Source organism: Phascolarctos cinereus, unplaced genomic scaffold, assembly GCF_003287225.1.
Source record: "Phascolarctos cinereus isolate Bilbo 61053 unplaced genomic scaffold, phaCin_HiC Scaffold_726;HRSCAF=1367, whole genome shotgun sequence".
Taxonomy (NCBI): Eukaryota; Metazoa; Chordata; class Mammalia; order Diprotodontia; family Phascolarctidae; genus Phascolarctos; species Phascolarctos cinereus.
This window is the reverse complement of record NW_027556098.1, coordinates 391322824-391343200: the sequence shown is the minus strand read 5'-3', so window position 1 is coordinate 391343200 and position 20377 is coordinate 391322824. Positions and strand designations below refer to the sequence as shown.

Here is a 20377-nt window from a genome sequence, read left to right as displayed (position 1 = left end):
TTGGACATTGCTGTGAAGGGCACCCTTCCAGTAGATTATTAAAGTGTGTGGTGACAGGCTTGTCTTTTATGTTGTCTTTCTCAGTGATTAGTGTGATTTGTGTTTTGGATGTATGTTTGTGTTTATCACCTGTGTTCAGATTTTGTTTCAGTTTGGCATCCACTAAGTAGAACTACACAAAGCAGTGTTTTATAATGTGATTGTTTAGTCATCTCAGTCATGTCTGACTCTTCATGACCCCATTCGGGGTTTTCTTGGCAGAGATACTGGAGTAGTTTGCCATTTTCTTCTCTAGCTGATTTGACAGATAAGGAAACTGAGGCAAACAGGGTTAGGTGACTTGTCCGGGGTCACACAGCTATGAAGTATCAGAGGCTGGATTTGAACTCAGGAAGATGAGTCTAATTGACTCTCCAGGTCTAGCACTCTCTCCACTGCGCCCCCTAGCTGCCCAGTTTATAACAATATATTTATTAAAATAGTAGGCAGCATTTATAAAAACACTTGAAGGTTTGCAAAGCACTTTCCAATGCATTTCATTTGATTTTCACAATAATTTTGGGAGCTAGGGGCTATTATTCTCTCTCAAGATGAGGAAACTGAGGCTGAGTGGTTAAATGGCTTGCCAAAGGTCACATAGCTAGTAGGAATCTGAAGCCAGCTCTGACTCCAGGTCTATCACTTTACCTCCACTGGGCCAGCTACCTACCTTTAGGTTTATGACTATAATTCTCTACTTTTGTAGTTTACTGGGATGCTTTATGCTGAACTTTAACATAGAAAGCACCAACATTGTCCATAAAGTTTAGCCTCAATCTTGTTGTATGATGTCCTCATTTATATAATTGTTGTCCGAGTGTGTATAGAGATTCACACATAACAGGTAGTTTGTTTTGTTTTTTTTCTTTTAATACAGTCACTCTATCTTCCCACAGTTCTTTGAAATCTTAATGTTTGTCGTCCTGAGTGATGCTAAAATGTGAATATTCACATATCACAAGATATTCAGCCATTGGGCACATAATTTCCAGCTTTTTGCTGTTACAGATCATGCTTCTATGAGTATTTTTGCACTGATAGACTTTTTTTCTTCCTATCTCTACCCTGCTCAGACTATAAGCCTTTTAATTGGATTGATGAGTCAAAGGGGATGAAAAATTCCTTAACTAGTGTTCTGTAATTCTTTATGGTTTTGAAAAACAGTGAGATGAAATGACAGCTCGACTGTAATGATTGGTATAAACATCTTTCTTCAGTGAGGGCGCCTGGCCCACTGGAAGTTCCTCCTGAAGGTTTGCATTACCAATAGATTGAGTGTAGAGCAAAGCTTCCACACAGCTGGGGAAGACCTTGCTACCTCGGGTCGAGGCGGGGGAGTGTTTTGGGTAATCTTTTTTTCTTCTTAGTCTAGGTTTGTGATGGCTTCTGTGTAGGGAAAGTCTTTTCATCTATGCATCTGAGTAGCTTTTCTGCAAATTAGTTTTAAGGATTTGCGTGGGGTATTGAGAAAAACTAAGTGACTTGCTTATAGTTACATGGCTTATATATCAGAGATGGGAATTGAACCTAGAATTACCAGTTTCAAAACCATTCCTCTATCCACCAGACCAGTTACCTCTCATTAGGTAATTTTAATTGTGCAAATATAAATCGAGGCCCCCATTGGGTTTATTCTCTACCAACAGACTAAGTTAGTTTTAAATCAAATAGTAAAGCTTTTAACTGACAAAACTCTAGCAAAATAAATAACAGAAAATGAAGCAACAGAGTCATATGCAGTTTCCTATATATTACCAGGCTAGTGGGGGAGGACATTTCACCCTTCAAAGTAAGGAAGGGTTTTGTGTGGCTGGAACACTTCTCATGTCTTCATCTTCTAATAGCCTCACTGTGATTTCCAAGTCTAACTCACTAGTGGATGCTCTAGTTTATCTGAAAATACTAATCGTTTTTTCTTCATTGATCTACTGGAGATGCCATCTGTTCTGTAGCTTTTCCTTGGGGTGAGGGGAATATAGAGTCTTGGGGAACGGCGGGCGGAGGACTTGTGAGAGTCAGTAGGGGCTAATTAACACATTTTAAGCTGTTTGATTGGGAAGGCCATAGTATAACTAGCTTTAAGAAAAAAGGGGCCCTCAAAGAACATCTTTGTACTTCTATTTCAGTCCTAGCTGGTTAGGATGTGTTCATTTTTCTCAGCTTATCTCATGTAGGGACATGCAGATTACTGTGAAGCTACTTAGATAATCCTCAGCGAATCTCCTGGAACAAGGGTAGAGGGAACTGGTGACCTATGCTTACTACAGTACCTGACACATAGTAGGTGCTTAATAAATGTTTATTGATTGATAGATTATTGATTGATTGTGCTTGGCAGTTCTGCAGACATGTCCAGTAGTTCCTTACCCCTTATACAGAGAAGGATATCAGAGTGAGATTTTTCATGTGTTTTATTGGTATTTCAAGTGAAATTATTGGTACTGTCAGAATGAATCAGTCTTCTGCTCCTTGGAAAGTCTAGGCTATGTGATGTTTGACAAGTCACTTAACCTCTGAGCTGTTCTCTTCTTCATCTATAAAATAAGGACAGTGATGCTTGTTATGAGAACCAGTTAAGATACTTATATGCCTCAGTTTGTAAAATTTCAAATGCTGTGTAAAGGGAAGTGAGTTTTATTACCTTTAAAAATTGTATCTTTGTTTTCTAGATCCGACGGAGGCGCCTTGCTCGACTTGCTGGTGGACAGACTTCACAGCCCTCTACCCCACTTACCTCTCCACAGAGAGAAAACCCACCAGGCCCTCCTGTAGCAGCACCAGCCCCAGGCCCTTCCCATAATCTCGGTCTAAATGTCCACAACATGACCCCAGCTACCTCCCCGATAGGTGCATCAGGTGAGCCTTAGCTTAATCCTGGAAAGGAATTTTTAATTTTGACCGTGGTATTTCATTACATCTGCAAATAGTATAGTTTCTCTGACAGATTCTAGGTAAATGAAGATTAACATCTTGAAATGCTGTATACTTTTAAAATATATTTGCTGTGATACGCTTCCATTCACAGTGGAATATTACTGCTGTTTTAAAAGCCTCGACCTGCTAAATACATTTAACATTGTGTCTTTAAAAGTTCATTTTAATCTACCAAATGTATAATGTTTTTCTTCTTTTTTTTAACTTTTGAAATATTTTACTTTTTCCAATTCCATGTAAAGACATTTTATAATCTTAGTTTTTTTCTTCATTCTGAGCTCATTTCTCTCCTTTCCCCCTCTTCTTCCTCATTGAGAAGACAAACAATATAGTGCTTTTCAAAATTAATTTCTTTTCCTGGAGAAATAGTACCAAGAGAGACACTGTTTTAAAGCTTTTTCATTTTGCAGTTGTGGGCCAATAGATTTCCGTATTTGTCTTAACAAATTTTGTTTCTGTCTTCGAGTCTTAGGAGCCAGCCCTCAGAATGGCCAGACACTCCAGTGGCTCATTTTTCAATTATCAAAGAGTTGCAGTACATTTTTCCACAGTCATTTATTAAGCAGCCTCAGTGGCTGCTGAGTACAGCCGTGCCAGTATGCCTGGGTAGCTCGGATGTTGCAAAGCTGTTGTAAACGCGATCCCTACCCTCAGAGATCACGCTTTCTCTTAGTGATTGATAGATTATTGGCTGATTGTGCGTAGCATGCCTGCAAGCGTGACCAGTAGTCCTTGCCTTGGTATATGAGCAAGGATGTCAGAGGGAGATTTTTTAAGTGTTTTATCCCCAGTGAGATTATTGGTACTGTCAGGATGAGTCCGCTTTCTGCTCCATGGAAAGTCTAGGCCATGTGATGTTTGACAAGTCACTTAATCTCTGAACTTCTCTGTTCTTCATCTGTAAAACATGGACAATGATCCGTAAAAATGCATGTTTTCTTTAGTTTCAGAGTCAATGTAAAAACTAGGGGGGGAAAGGTGGCTTAAGAATATAATATAGTCTGTGCAAAAGTGCCATAAAACATAAAGGAGAGGGGTGAGCCTGCAGTTTTAAACTATGGAGATAGATTGGTGATGAGAGAATCATCCTGTGGTGCTTCTGCAGTTGTGACAGTCGTATGGATTAGTTAATGTATTTTTTCTAGAAAATCTTGAGGTTTTTCCTTCTTCCTTATTTAGGTCTGTGATTTTTTTTTTTAAATTTAAAGCATTGCTAGAGTAAAGGTTACTGAAATTTTCACATTGATGATTAAAGGTGAAGATAAAGTCTTTTCCCCTTCCTACCTTCACCTCTGAGTAAATACGTATACAATACAGGGTTAACTTAGAGCCATCTATTCACCAAATATTTAAGCATCTGATTGGTACAAGGCTTATTGCTGTTCATTTAGAAGGATGTGTAAAGACAAGTAAATTCAGATTTTGAATTAAAAAAAATGCTCATTGAGCAACTACTGTGAACTAGGAACAGGGGTTACAGAGAAGAAAAATAACATACCTTTTAACCTCAAGAAACTTTTATTCCATTTGAGGAGACTCTGTGTGTGTGTGTGTGTGTGTGTGTGTGTGTGTGTGTGTGTGTATGTATGTATGTATAATTTAGAGTGTGAAAGGGTAAAGGAAAAATCCACAGTGTGCTGGGAAAATTTGAGGAGGGTTCAAAAACTTCCCTGCGGGGTAAAGAGTAAATGTGAGTTGTAAATGAGGTAAGAACTGATCGAGAGGTAGAGCCAAGATGGTAGAGGAAAGGGAACAGTCCGGCCAAACTCTCCCAACATTCTTCTCTAAATAACTTTGAAATACTATGTCAAATCAAATTCTAAAGTGACTGAACCAATGAAAGGTCAAGGCAAGACATTTTTCCAGCCTGTGACAACTTAGGTCAGAAGGAGAAGTCTGTGGCATGGGGACAAGGGTTTGCTGGGAACACAGTTCAGCACAGCAGTGATGACACCCACGGTGGGCCTTGGAGGAAGCCCAGGACAGAGAGGAGTGCTTGTAGGTGCATGGGAGCAGAGGCCCTAGTTCTAGGTTGCAGTTCCAGGGAGGAGAGGAGTTCTGGTTGAGCGAGAGCAGGGGGCCGTACCTGAGTAAGAACCAGAGCACAGACCAGGAGAACACTGACCGTATCTCTCCCCATATCACATCGCTTTTGGTGTTGTTGTTCAGTCATTTCAGTCACATCTGACTCTTCATGGCCCCATTTGGGGTTTTCTTGGCACGGACACTGGAGTAGTCTGCCATTTCTTTCTCCGATTCATTTTACAGATGAGGAACTGAGGCAGACAGGGTGAAGTGACTTGCTCCCCCAGGGTCACAGGGCTGGTAAATATCTGAGGCTGGATTTGAACTCAGGAAGATGAGTTTTTCTGTTTCCAAGCCCAGTGCTCTAGCCACTGCACCACCTAGCTTCGCTCATACCCCCTTGTAAGCACCAAAACCTCACAGGTCCCCCAGAACTACCTGTGAAAAGAGTAGCACAGAAAAACCTGAAGCTTGTGAATGTGACATCCCCCCGATCCCCTCACCCCTAGGAGAGCAGAGCAACTCTGACAGAAAATTCAGAAGTCAAGAAATATGCCGGAAACATGAGCAAACAGCAAAAAAAGAACCTCACCACAAAAAACTGCTGGTGACAGGGAAGCTCAAAACACAAACTTAGAAGACAATGACACGAAAACATTTATAAGCAAAGCCTCAAAGAAAATGTAGATTGGTCACAAGTGCAACAAGAATTTCTAGAAGGATTAAAGAGATTTTTTTAAAACAGAAAAAAAAATTAAAAGTCAAATATGAGTGATACAGGAAAAATTGGGGGAAAGAAATGAAAGCAATGCAAAAAAATTACAAAGAATTAAAGGCTTGAATAAAGAGGCACAAACATATTGAAGAAAACAGCTCCTTAAAAAGCATAATTGGCCAGATGGTTGAAGAGGTACAAAAACTCCCTGAAGAAAGTAATTCCTTAAAAATTAGAATTGGTTAAGTGAAAGCTAGTGACTTTATAAGACATTAGAGTCAAAAGAATGCAAAAAAAAGAAGAAAATGTAAACTATTTCATTGGAAAAACAACTGACATGGAAAATAGATTGAGGAGAGATAATTTAAGAATTATAGAACTACCTGAAAGCTCTGATTAAAAAAAAAAGAGCTTAGTAATTATATTTCAAGAAATTATAAAGGAGCATTGCCCAGATATCTTAAAACTAAAGGGCAAAATAGAAATAGAATCCAAACTCATGAATGTAAACAACTAATGAAAACTCCCAGGAGTATTATAGCCAAATTCTAGAGCTTCCAGGTCAAGAAGAAAATGTTGCAATTCGCCAGAAAGAAACACTCCAAATACTGTGGAGCTGCAGCCAAGATCACATGATAAGGAGCGGAGGGCTTGGAATACAAAGAAGCTGGGATTACAACCAAAAATAACCTGCCCAGCAAAACCGAGTATAATCCTATTAGGGAAGAAACAGACCTAATGAAATAGGGGGATTCGAAGTATTTCTGATGAAAGACCAGATATGAATAGAAAATTTGACATTAAAACACAAGACTCGAGAGATGTGGAAATTGAGTGGACCATATTGACTCCATCTTGTGAATTATTTCTGGCTATAGCTCAGTTCCTTTTATATTCAATTATGAAATTGTGAGAAAACGTTTTTTTTTAAAGGCAATTGGGGTTAAGTGACTTGCCCAGGGTCACACAGCTTGTAAGTGGTCTGAGGCCGAATTTGAACTCAGGTCCTCCTAACTTCAGGGCTGGTGCTCTTTCCACTGTACCACCTAGGTGCCCCTGTGAGGAAACTTTGTTGCATTGTTTGAGTCTAGCCCAGCATGGCTAGAAAGCTGGACCATCTCTACCTGTTGCTTAGAGACTCTTTAACTAATGATGTAGGTTATGCTGACCAGAGACCCAGTCAGATCTGAAGCTTGATGGAAGGAGTTTTCTCACAGTTGTATACATCTTAAGCGATCCATATGTTTTATCTGAAAACTGGCCCTGTACTAATAAGTCAGTTACTGTTTCCTTGTTCCTTTGATTGAATACTTTGGGGGAGTGGGACCCCTCTTTCTGATTTCAGGGAATTGTACCTGTTTGCTCTCCCCCTCCCAAATTGAAAAGATCCTAATCATTCCTCCAGTCAGATTACCTAATCTTGTATCCTGGTTTATATCCTTTTAATTCAAATCTGTCTCCCTCATATTCAGGGTCTAGTTGCCAACCCAAGGAGGCCTCGTCCCTATTTGTTATGCAATTGGCATGCATTGCATAATAAATTCATATATTCAGAAGCTTAAATCTTTGTTTCCCCAGTTATTTCAGGTTTTACAGAGATACGTAAAAAAGTAAACAAGAGTGAGAAGTCATGAGGACCTTAACATGGTTAAACTGTTTACATTCCTAGATGGGAAGATGATACATGTAACCCTAAAAACTCTATCAACATTAGAGGAATTAGAATGAATTTACTTAGACAGAGGGCATGGGTGTGAATCTGTTATGTTGAGATGATCTTAAAAGAAAAATGGAAAATTGAGAAAGTGGGCCATACTGAGAGAAGGGGAAGAGAGAACAAGGAACATTATCTCACATAAAAGAAGTGTGCAAGGAAGAATTTTTACAATGGGTGGGGGAGCAGACGACACTTGAAACTGTCAACTGAACTGGTTCAGAGATGGAAGAATATGTGTGTGTGTGTGTATACACACACACACACACACACACACACACACGCAATGTACACTGAATTGGGTTTTGAAATCCATCTTAGCAAACAGTTAAATAGGAGAGGAAGGGTCTAAGGGAAAAGGGAAGGAGTGGTAAGAGGGAGGGCAGATTAAAGGAGGCAGTGGTGTAAGCAAGGCAGACATTTGAGGAGGGATAAGGTTAAAAAAAAAAGAGAAGGATACAGGGAAATACACAGTTAAAAGTCACAACTGTGAATGGAATAAACTTGCTTATAAAATGGAAGCAGAATGGATTAGAAACCAAAATCCAGCAATATTTTGTTTACAAGAAAACACAAACAGTTGAAACAGAAAGACATGGAGTTAAAATAAGAGGCTGGAGCAGAATATTCAGAGTATTCAATTTAAGTAAAGAATGTAGGGGTAGCAAGCATGATCTCAGACAAAGCAAAAGAAGACCTAATGAAAAGATAATCAGGGAAATTACATTTTAGTGATAGGTACTATAGACATATAATATCAATACTAAACTTATATGCATTCAGATTTTTAAAGGAAAAGTTAAATGAGTTACAGGAAGAAATAGACAGTGAAACTATACTAGTTGGGGAACCTCAGTTTACCCTCTCTCAGAACTAGATAAATCTAACCATAAAATAAATTTTAAAAAAAGTTAAGGAGATTAATAGAATTTTAGAAAAGTTAAATATGGTAGAACTATGGAGAAAATTGAATGGGATTAAAGAGAAGTATACCTTTTTCTTAATTGTACATTGCCCCTCCACAGAAATTGACCGTGTATTAGTGTATAAAAACCTTATAAACAAACGCAGAAAAGCGGAACTATTAAATGCACTCTTTTCAGACCATAATGCAAAAAAAATCACAGTTAATAAAGAGCCTTAGAAGCATAGATTAAACATTAATTCAAAAGTAAATAATCTTAATTCTTAAGAATGAGTAGGTCAAAGGACAAGTCATTAAAGATAACAGTGAGACAGCACACCAAAATTTGTGGGTTGCTGCCAAGGCAGTAATTGGGGGAAATTTATATCTGTACACTTACATAAATAGAAGAGAAAACGAGCAGGTCAATGAAATGGGCATGCAACTAAAAACACTAGAAAAGGAACACATTTATAATCCCCAGTTAAACACCAAAATAGACATCCTGCAAATCAAGGAACAGATTAATAGGAAGTTAAAAAAAACTGAACTAATAAAACAAAGAACAAGTTTTATGGGGGAAAAACAATAAAATACATGAGCCATTGGCTAATTTCATGGAAAAAAAAAGAAAACCAAATCACCAATATCAAAAATGAAAAGGATGAATGCACCATGAATAAAGATAAAATTAAAATAACTTTTAGTGGTTATTTTGCCCAGTTATGTGCCAATAAAACTGATAGTCTAAATGAAATGGATAAATATGTTCAAAAATACAAATTGCCCAGATTAGCAGAAGAGGAAATAGAATATTTAAATAAAATCCTAAACAATTATTCATATAAACTACTCGAAAAAAGGAAAAGAATGCATCCTGTGAAATTCCTTCAATGACACAAATATGGCTTTGATACTTAAACCAGGGTAAGCAAAAACAAATAAAGACCAATTTTCCTAATGAATGTTAATGCAAAAATTTTAAATAAAATACTGGTAAGGGGTTTACAGCAGTTTATCTGAAAGATCACATACTTTGACCAGTTGGGATTTATATCAGGAATTCTTGGCTGGTTCAATAGTAGGAAAACTATAACCATAATTGACCATCATTAGCAAAAACAACAAAAATCACATGATTATATTAATAGATTCAGAAAAGGCTTTTGACAATACAACATCCATCCCTATTAAAAATACTGGAAAGTGTAGGAATAATTGGATCTTTTCTTGCAAAGTGTTTTTTTTTGGGGGGTTGAGGCATTTGGGGTTAAGTGACTTGCCCAGAGTCACACAGCTAGTGAGTGTTATGTGTCTGAGGCTGAATTTGAACTCAGGACCTCCTGACTCCAGGGCCGGTGTTCTATCCACTCAGTCACCTAGCTGCCTCTGGATCTTTTCTTGTGTGTGTATGTGTGTGTGTGTGTGTGTGTGTGTGTGTGTGTGTGTGTGTGTGTGTGAGTCAGGGTTAAGTGACTTGCCCAGGGTCACACAGCTAGTAAGTGTCATGTATCTGAGGCCAGATTTGAACTCAGGTCCTCCTGACTGCAAGGCCAGAGCTCTTATCTACTATGCCACCTAGCTGGCCCCTCCCCCTACCCCCTGTTCTTTTTTAAAAACATTATATGGTATCTATCTAAAACCAAGAGCAAGCATTATCTGTAATGGGAATAAACTAGAAGCCTTGCTAATAAGATCAGGGGTGAAGTAAAGATGCCTGTTATTCATTATTGTAATAGAAATGCTAGCTGTAGCAATAAGAAAAAAAGAAATTGAAGGAATAAGAATAAGCCAAAAGGAAACAGCTCACTCTTAGCAGATGATGTGATGGTATACTTAGAGAACTCTATAGAGATTCTGCTAAAAAAAAAAACCAAAACTAGTTGAAACAATGAACAAATTTAACAAAATTACAGAATGTAACAGAAACCCACATAAACCAGCATTTCTAAATATTACCAACAAAACCCAAGAAAACCCAGTAGGAAGAGTTAGAGAAAGAAATTCTGTTTAAAATAACTTCAGACTGTATAAAATACATGGGATTCTTACTGCTAAGACATACCCAGGAACTATGTGAACATGGTGATAAAATACTTTTCACGTAAAGATCTAAATAATTGGAGAAATATTGATTGCTCATAGGTAGACTGAACCAATATACAGAAATTAATTTACTTATTCTGTGCCAAACCGAATACCAAAGAATTATTTTATAGAGCTTAAAAAAAAACCCCAAAATTCATCTGGAAGAACAAATGGTCAAGAAACCAAGGAGATTAGTGGGAAAAAAGTGAAGGAAAGCAATCTAGTAGTACTAGATTACAAACTATATTGTAAAGAGGTAATCATCAAAACATTTTGGTATTGGCTTAGAAATAGAATGATGGATCAATGGAATAGATTAAGCACACAATATAGAAATTGATGACCACAGTAATCGAAGGTTTGATAAAGCACAAAGATCCAAGCTACTGGGGGCAAGAACTCATCATTTGACAAAAATACTGGGAAAACTGGAAAGCAGTATGACAGAAATTAAGCACAGACCAATATCTCATACTGTATACCAAGATAAGGTCAGGTTGGGTACATGATCTGGACATAAAGGGTGTTATCATAAGCAAATTTGGCAAGGTTGGAAGAAATTACATATGAGATCTATAGATAAAGGAGGCGTTTATGGCCAAATAAGAGGTAAAGAGGATCACAAGAAGCCAAATGGATAATTTTGATTACATGAAATTAGAAAATTCTTTTTTGTTTATTTTTGCAGAAACTCAATAAAGCCAAAATTAGAAGGAAAGGAGGAGACTGGGGAAAAAAATTATAGCTAACTACCCTAATAGAGGGAACTGAGTTACATATATAAAAAAGTACCATAGACAACAAAATAACATAAAAATAATTTACAACAAATTTCTCTGATAAAAGGACCTCATTTCTCAAATATATACTGAGTATGGAATTGAGTCAAATTTGTTTAAAATAAGAGAAATTCCCTAATTGACAAATGGTCAAAGGATATGAACAGGTAGTTTTCAGAAGAAGCAATCAAAGCTATCTAGTCATATGAATAAATATTCTAAATCACTGATGATTAGAAAAATGTAAATTAAAACAACTCGGAGGTACCAAATTGGCTAACATAACAGAAAATGAAAGTGGCAAATGCTAGAGGGGAGGTGGAATAACAGGGACACCAGTGTACTGGCGGTGGAATTGTGAAGTGGTCCATCCATTCTGGGAAATCGTTTGGAACTACACCCTTAGGACAATAAAGCTGCACAGTGTTTGCCCCTGCAATACCACTACTAGGTCTGTATCCTGAAGAGAGCAGAGAAAAAGGAAATGGACCTATGTGTACAAAAGTATGTATAGCAGCTCTTTCTGTGGTGGCAAAGAATTGGAAAATTGAAGGGATGCCCATCAATTGGGGAATGGCTGAATAAGTTGTGATATGTGATTGTGATGATATACTGTTGTGCTGTAGGAAATGACAAAGGGGGATGGTTTCAGAACAACCTCGGAAGACTTACATGAGCTGATACAAGATAAAGTGAGCAGAACCAGCAGGACATTATGCACTGGCATCAGTATTGTAACAGTGATCACCTGTGAAGCACTTGGTGCTCTTATCAGTATAATGATCCAAGATAATTCCGAAGGACTCATGCTGCCTTCAGAGAGAGAACTGATGAACTTTGAGTGCAGATTGAAACATAGTTTTTAAAACTTTTATACTTTTTTTTTTGGTTTTTGGGGAGCAACATTTCTTATATGGGAATATATTTTGCAGAACTTCACATGTATAATGGGTATCATATTGTTTACATTCTCAACATGTGGCAGAGGGACTGGAGACAGTGAGAATTTGGAACTCAGAACTTTTTTTTAAAAGAATGTTAAAACATTTGTAAACATAAAAACTGATGTTGATTTTGATGGATCTTGTTAAGGATAAGGGGGCAAATATGTATGTGGAGTGATATTTTATTAATGCAGTCACAGAATCACAATTTGAGAATTGGAAGAAATCTCAGCATTTTCTCTAAAAAGAGAACCCATACTATGACATGGTTGCTGAGTAGCACAGTGCGTGGAGCCCTGCGCTTGGAGGCAGGAGACCTGAGTTGGGATCCTGATGTAGACATTTACTAGCATGTGGATAAGTTGCATAACCTCTGTGGCTCAATTGAGGATAATAGCACGATGTAAACGTGAGCTGTTACATTTAAAATATAGTGATGGTGGAGATAGTGATTACGTAGCTATGCAGCCTCTGTTTGAAGATCCTCAAGGAGGGGGGATCCCTCCTCTCCAGGCAGCCCCTTCCATTCTAGGATGGCTCTCATTGTTAGCAACTTTTTCCTGATATTGAGCCTAAGTTTGTGGCTCGGCATCTTCCGCCTCTTGTTTTAGGTTGTGCTCTCTTGGGGCTAAACAGGACAAGTCTGATCCCTCCTTCACATGACAGCCCTTCAGATATTTGAAGACAGCTGTTATGTCCACCCTGAGTCTTCTTTTTCCGGGATAAACATGCCTAGGTCTTTTAATCAGTCTCCATGTGACACAGAGCCAGGCCCTTCACCCTTCTGGTTGTCCTCCTCACTCTCTAGTTTGTTAATATCCTTAAACTGTGGTGCCCACAGTTGAACACAGTCCTCCTCTTGAGGTCTGACCAGGCCAGAGTGCAGTGAGGTTATCATCTTATTCCTGAAAGCAGTGCCTCTCCTAATGCAGCCCAACCCATTTCTTTGACTGCCGTAACACACTGCTGATTCCTTCAGTCTTCCAAAAGCTCTGGCTGCTTTTCAGAACAACTGCTGTCCGTCCATCTTTCTGCTCTCATCTGTCTCCTATCTTTTATTTATGGAGTTGAAAGTGATTTTCCTTAGGCTTGACTGTATTACCCTTCAACTCAAACTCCGGTGGTTCCCTCTTGCCTCTAGGATCAAACACAAAATCCTTTGGCGTTCACGGCTCTTAATAACCTGTCTCCTTGCCATCTTTCCAGTCTTCTTCCACCTTACTCGCTCCACATAACTGTACAGCTCAGTGACACCAACCTCCCGACTGTTCCGAGAGAAAGATACTCCATCTCTAGCTTCTTCTCTGGCTGTCCCCATTTCTTGAATGCTCTCCTTCCTCATCTCTGGTTTCCTGCCTAACTAAAATCTTATCCTCTACAGAAAACTTTCCCCCTCTTAATTCCAGTGCCTCCCCTCTCTTAATTATTTCCCACAAATGGCTTGTCTGTACATATCTGTCTTGTTGTTTTTCCCACTGACTGTGAGCGCCTTGAGGGCAGGGACTGTCTTTTGCTTCTTGTTGTGTCTGCAGTGCTCAGCAGTGCCTGGCATATAGGAGGCGCTTAATCAATGCTTATTGACTGACATTTATTCGGATTGAATTTTGCCTTCCTAGATTTAGCCCAAAGCCTGTAAGACTACCTTGTTAGTGATTCTTAGCTTGGTGCTGCCTGCAGACTTCATGAGTGTTCCCTCTAGCCGCTTATTCAGGTCACTGATATAAATGTTCTGCGGCACAGGCCAAATAGAGATCCCGGGGCTCCTCAAAGTCAAGAAGCAGCGAGATGAGACTAGAATAAAGGACAGTCCGAACTCATTAGCTTCTGTGGATTCAATCATCTCTGAGCTCTTGCCAGCCTGATTGCTCTCCTGGGCTCTTAGGCTCACCTGCCCACCTGCCCAGCCTCACTTCCCTGTAGAGTACTGCTGTCTTTTCACTGAATTCTCATTCTCCGTTTTAAGTCAGTTTCCAAGACTTGTCCGCTTTACCTCCACAGCATCTCTTTTGTGTGTCTCCTCTCTGCACAGAGATAACAACATTCTTCAGACCTTCAGCATCTTTTGCCTAGACTATTTCCCTGCCGATAGTCACTCCCCTTTCCATTCCCTGTTCTCTACAGCTGCTAATGGTTTTTCTTCATTCTTTATTTCTTTAAAGAATGTTTTTTAGTTGTTTCTTTATGGATCTTGGTTGTATCATAGTAGGTTGGCTCATATATTTTATGTATTTTTATGTTATTTTGAAAGGGGTATCCATTTCAATGATTTTCTGTTGAGTTTTGTTATTGCTATATAGAAGTGCTGTTGATTTTTGTGAGTTTATTTTAGAACCTGCAGCTTTCATTGAAGCGATGAACTGTCTCAGTTTTTCTACTAATTCTCAGTAATTTTTCCTATAAACCACCATTTTATCAGCAAATTGAGATGTTTTTGTCTCTTTGTGTATTGTTTTTATTTTTTTCTTAGCATTTTAGAATTATGTCAAACACTAGGGAGGAAAAGAAGCATCCTTGCTTTATTCTTCTACTAATTGGGAAAGTTTGTAGTGTTTCTGCATTCCGTTTAATGCTTGTTTTTAGCTTTAGATACATACTTTTTTCATATTTAAAAAAAGTTCTTTTTGTGCCAATGGTTTGTAGAGTTTTTAGTATAAATGAGCATTATACTGTGTCTCAGTATTTTCCTGCACCTGTCGATATAATCATATGCTTTTGCGTCTTGTTTTTGATATCATCTCTGGTATAAATCCAAGTTGATAATTTTTTTTAATACATGCTGCAGTCTTTCTGCTAGGATTTAATTTAATATTTTTGAAACAGTAATGACTAATAACATTGGCCTGTAGTCATTCTTTGCTTGTTCTTTCCTAGTTTATTTATAGTATTAAGACAAAATTTGACTAATAAAAGGAGTTTGGTAGTGTTTTCTTTCTCTATTTTTATGATAATTTGTGCCTTGTATCTATTTTAATAGCTTTATTGCTACTATTTTCTTTCTTTTTAAAAAAAAAACTTGGAGTCATAAGACCTGTATTTGAATCCCAGTTGGGCCTCTTATTATCAGTGTGGCCTTGAGCAAGTCACTTTATTTCTCTAGGTCTCAGTTTCCTCCCCGCCTCTAAAACAAGGATTTTACTAATGACCTCCAAGCTCCCTTCTAGTTCTAGCTTTATCCCACTATGACATAACTAGGCACCCCTAATGATGTTATAACTGAGGGTTTTAGTGCAAATCTCAAACATAATATGAGCCAGCATGGTAACATAGTAGGTAGAAACTAATACAATGCTGCTGGCTCTGTGAAAAAACATCATGTTTAAAGGTGGGGTGTACCCTTGTCAGTCCACAACTCTCTGTAACATCCACCCCTTTCTCCCACTTTGCTACTATTTTCTTAAATGGTATATTTCTCTACCAATTTTCCCCCCTGCACCAAATAACCATCCCTTACAACAAAATTTTTTAAAAGGGGAGGAACCGTAGGCCAGACTAATCAGCGTCAACAGTTTTTGACATCTTCGATGTATACGTAAACCTCGAAGTACCTCTGCGTGGTACTTTTACAAAAACTGAGCGTGTATTAAGACATGAAAACCACACAGATGCAAAACATCAACAATTTGCCAATAACAGCTAGCGTTTATGTTGCACTCTAACGTCTTGAAAGCTCTTTACAGATACCTTGTTTTATCTTCATAATAACCCTGGGAGGTAGGTACTATTATTATCCCTATTTTACAGATGAGGAAATTGAGGCAGACAAATTTGGTGACTAGCCCTAGAGTCACAGAACTGAAAAGCTGGCAGGTGGAGATACCCTCAGAGGTCAGGTATAAAAAGTATGAAGAGTGAGTGCCTCTGGAAGAGAAGTAAACACAACCAGACTGAATACTTCCTCATACGGAGGTTTCAGGGAAGAGCACAACAATTAGAGAACAGGGCCACCTCGATTGAAAGGTGAGATGGTGAAGGGTTGGAGGTGTAAAATTCCTGAGCCAGAAGTGGAGCCAGCAGAGAAAGGGGTGGCTGACCTGGATATTTCCTCAAGTGGATGTTCCAGGCAGGCACTGGCTCATCAGAGGAGGGGGGAATACCTGGATGGAGACTTCTCCAGGGTTAGAGTGAAGCTGACTTTGTGCTATCAAGTCCAGAGAGTAAGGAGTGGGGTGGGAGAGAAATGACCATGTCCAGCCGGGCCACTATCTTTACTTTGATACGATGATTGCAGTCCTTGCTCTTTTACTTTCCCTTGATTTCTGGTAAATTTTGTTTCAGTCTCCCATTTTCTTTTTGAATCTTCACCTTTCCATTTCTTTCATTGTCATTACTTTTTACATTTTCTTTTCCTGTGCAAGAAGTTGTTGGCTTTTTTTTTAACCATTCTATCACTTTGTTCTCTTTTATCAGGTTGTTTAGTTCATTCATATTTAACAGTTTTTAGACTTTATTTTATTTATTATATTCATGAATATAAACATAAACCAAAAATTTCTACAAACACAGTAGAACAGACATAGAGGACTGTACACAAAATATGAATCTCTATTATGTACAACTTGTATTTCCTCTTAAATATATGATTAACTCACCATGTAATTTTCCTTATTACACTTTTGTATGTGTGTGCTTAGTAGTATTTTATTGACTCTGATTTTTTTATCAAGAATTTTTTGGAAAATCAAGGTCAGAGCCAACATGGTAGAGAAAAGGCAGGAACTCACCTGAGCTCTCTATCAGACTCCTCCAAACAGCTTTAAATAATGCTTCAAGTGGGGCAGCTAGGTGGTGCAGTAGATAGAACACTGGCCCTGGAGTCAGGAGGACCTGAGTTCAAATCCAGCCTCAGACACTTGACACTTATTAGATATGTGACATTAGATATGTGACTCTGAGCAAGTCACTTAACCCTGATTGCCTCACCAAAAAAAAATTAGAATTGAATTAAAACTAAGACGTCAAGAAACAGTAAAACAAAATCAAAAGAATGAAAAATAGAAGAAAATGTGGACTATCTCGTTGGAAAAACAATGATCTGGTAAATCTAGAAAACATAGTTTAAGAATTATTAGACTTTCTGCAAGCCATGATTAAAAAAAAAAGCCTAGACATCATCTTTTAAGAAATTATCAAGGAATGATATCTTAAAACCAGAAAATGAAATAGAAATTGAGAGAGTTTACCGATCACCTCCTAAAAGATCCCCCAAATGAAAACTCCCAGGAATATTATAGTTAAATTCCAGAGCTTGTCGGTCAAGGAGAAAATATTGCAAGCAGACAGAAACAATTCAAATATCGCACATCCATAGTGAGAATAACATAAGATTTAGCAGTTTCTACATTAAAGAATCAGAGGGCAAAAGAGCTAGGATTATAACCAAGAATCCCATATACCCAGCAATAGTGAGTATAATCCTTCATGGGGAAAATGGATATTCAATGAAATAGAGACTTTCAAGCATTCCTGATGAAAAGATGAGAACTGAATAGGAAATTTGACTTTCAGATACAAGATTCAAGAGAAGTGCAAAAAGGTAAACAAGAAAAAGAAATCCTGAGGGATTCGATAAGGTTACATTGTGTACATTCCTAAGGGGGAGATGATACTTGTATCTTGTAAAAACTTTCTCCTTAATAGGGCAGTTAGAAGGAGTATACATAGACAGAGGGTATGGGCAAGTTGAACATGATGAGAAGACTGTCTGAAAAAAAATAAAATTAAGAGATGAGAAAGGAATGCACTAGAAGAAGGGGAAAGGAAGAGAGAGAAAGGGCTAAATTTTCTGACATTAAAGAGGCTTGAAAGAGCTTCACAGTGGAGGGGGAGGTGAGGGGAGCACATGAACTTTACTCTCATTGGAATTAGTTCCAAGAGGGAATAAAATACATACTCATTTGGGTTTAGAAATCTATCTTACCCTACAGGAAAGTAGTAGGGGAAGGGGATAATAGAAAAGAGGGAGAGAGTGGTTGTGGCTGGTAGAAGGGAGGGCAGATTGTGGGAGGTAAAAGTCAGAAGCAAAACACTTTTGAGAATAGGGTGAAAGGGGAGGGAGGGAGAGAGAAGAAGAAATGGGGAAAATATGATGGCGGGAAATACATAGTAATCATAATGGAAAAAAATTTTATAGCAGGTTTCTCTGATAAAGAAATCATTTCTCAAATATATAAAGAATGGAGTCAAATTTATAGAAATAAGAACCGTTCCTCAATTGATAAATAGTGTAAGGGTATGAACAGGCAGTTTTCACTTGAGCTAATCAAAGCTATCTATAGTAATGAAAAAATGCTCTAAATTACAATTGATTAGAGAAATGCAAATTAAAACAACTCTGAGCTACCAACCCTTTGGTGGTTGAATTCTTTTGGGTTATTCTCCTATTTTTCCTTGTTCCCCTGGTTCTATTCACTTTACTCTGGATCAGTTCATAGAGATCTTTCCAGGTTTGTCTGAAATCATCCCTTTTGTCATTTCGTACAGTACAGTGTCATTGTATTCACATACCATAATATGTTCAGCTATTCCCTAGTTGATGTATACCTCCTTAGTTTCTATTCCTTTGCCACTATACCAAGTGGCTATAAATATTTTTGTATGTAGAGATGCGTTTCTTCTTTCTTTAATCTCTCTGGGGAGATATAAGCCTACTGCTGCTACCACTGGGTCAAAGAGTAGCAACAGCTTATTAATTTTGGGGATATAGTTCCAAATTGCTTCTCAGAATGACCAGACCACTTCACAGCTCTTAGTGATTAATGCATTTGCTCTCCTGTCCCCTATCCAACAATTGTTATTTTCCTTTTTTGGGGGTTATCCTAGCCAATCTGATGGGTGAGAGGTGGCACCAATGAGGTGCCACTTAATATGTATGAGGAAGATCCTCTAGTGATAATTTGAATGGAAGAATAATTCTTTGAGCTACCCTGGCATCTGACTTTTTATATATGTGTGTGTGTGTGTGTGTGTGTGTATCTATCTATCTATCTATCTATCTATCTATCTATATGTATATACATATATGTATATATATGTATATATATATGTATAGATAGATACACACACACACACACACACACACTCTCTCTCTCTCTCTCTCTCTCTCTCTCTCTCTCTCTCCTCTCTCCCTCTCTCCCTCTCTCTCTCTCTCACTCTCTCTCACTCTCACTCTCTCTGTCACTCACACTCTAAGAGCCTGAGTGGCGTCTTTACCCTCACCCATTCTGGTACGTTTTGCATAAGTGCCAGCTGAGTATAAATGCTTCCCATAACACTATTTCAGTGTTTTCAATCATTATAACAAATATTTGAGTACCTATTACAGGCAAGTCAGCATGAGAATACACATTTGTCAGTAGGTAATCTGTCCATACAATATATTTTTATTCTGCTAAGGTATATGAGATGTTTGCTACTACTCATTCACTTCCCCAGTACCTCTTTCTGCATTGCCCCTTCCATATTAAGACCCAATTATCCTGCTTGATATATGAGAGATCCTCAATAACCTGGACCCATTTAAGCTATTTTTTTAATGGGCATACACTCTGCTTTTCTCATTTTTTTTTAAATTTGATTTCTCCTTTAGTATTTATTCACGTTTTTCTCCTGAACTTTTTTCCCCCACAGCCATCCAAATTCTAACCATCTTTCAATGCCCATCTTCTGTCATAGCTCTCCCAGCCTTCATCTGGTGAAGCAACTCTTGTGAAAAAGGGAACAGCCATACCCCTAATTGCAATTCAGCTGCCACTTATAGGGCGGCAGTCCAGCCTGGGTGAGGGAGCATGGGCACCTTCAGGGGGATGCAGGAGGCAGCATGGACTAGGTATAGCCAGTGTACCGCCATCTCCGCTCAGACCGCACTGTGATGGCCCAGGTCCCTAAGCCCAGAGTTTTGGGGACAGCAGTGCTTCTGGTCCTGTTCCCTTAGCCATCATCCTGGGAAGTAACCTCTGTGGATATCTGCCCATCCGCTGTTCCTGGCAGCTGCCCTTGCAGGCACTTCAGCCCAAGCTGCTGAGGACCCAGAACAGAGAGCTCTTGTCTGCAAAGTCTTTGGCCTTGTCCATATCAGAAAATGATGATTTTTATCAGAAATGACATGAAATAAGAGGCATTAACATCTGCTTGGTCACTGCACGCTAAGGTCTGTGTGACCTTGCCAGCTGATCTGTAGCTGAAACCTTCCCTGGGTGTTATCTTTCCCCTTAGAGTGGAAGCCCCTTGAGGGCAGAG

General features: G+C 38.5%; 1 protein-coding gene across 3 annotated transcripts in view; it reads left to right on the top strand.

The window, feature by feature from the left end:
• The window catches only part of UBE4B (ubiquitination factor E4B), a 135581-nt gene that overhangs the window by 24183 nt on the left and 91021 nt on the right, over positions 1 to 20377 (top strand). For all 3 annotated transcript variants that reach the window (XM_078145683.1, XM_020974176.2, XM_020974185.2), the window contains exon 2: positions 2709 to 2895. In XM_078145683.1, coding sequence (XP_078001809.1) covers positions 2709 to 2895 — 187 coding nt within the window. The remainder of the gene's footprint in view (positions 1 to 2708; positions 2896 to 20377) is intronic.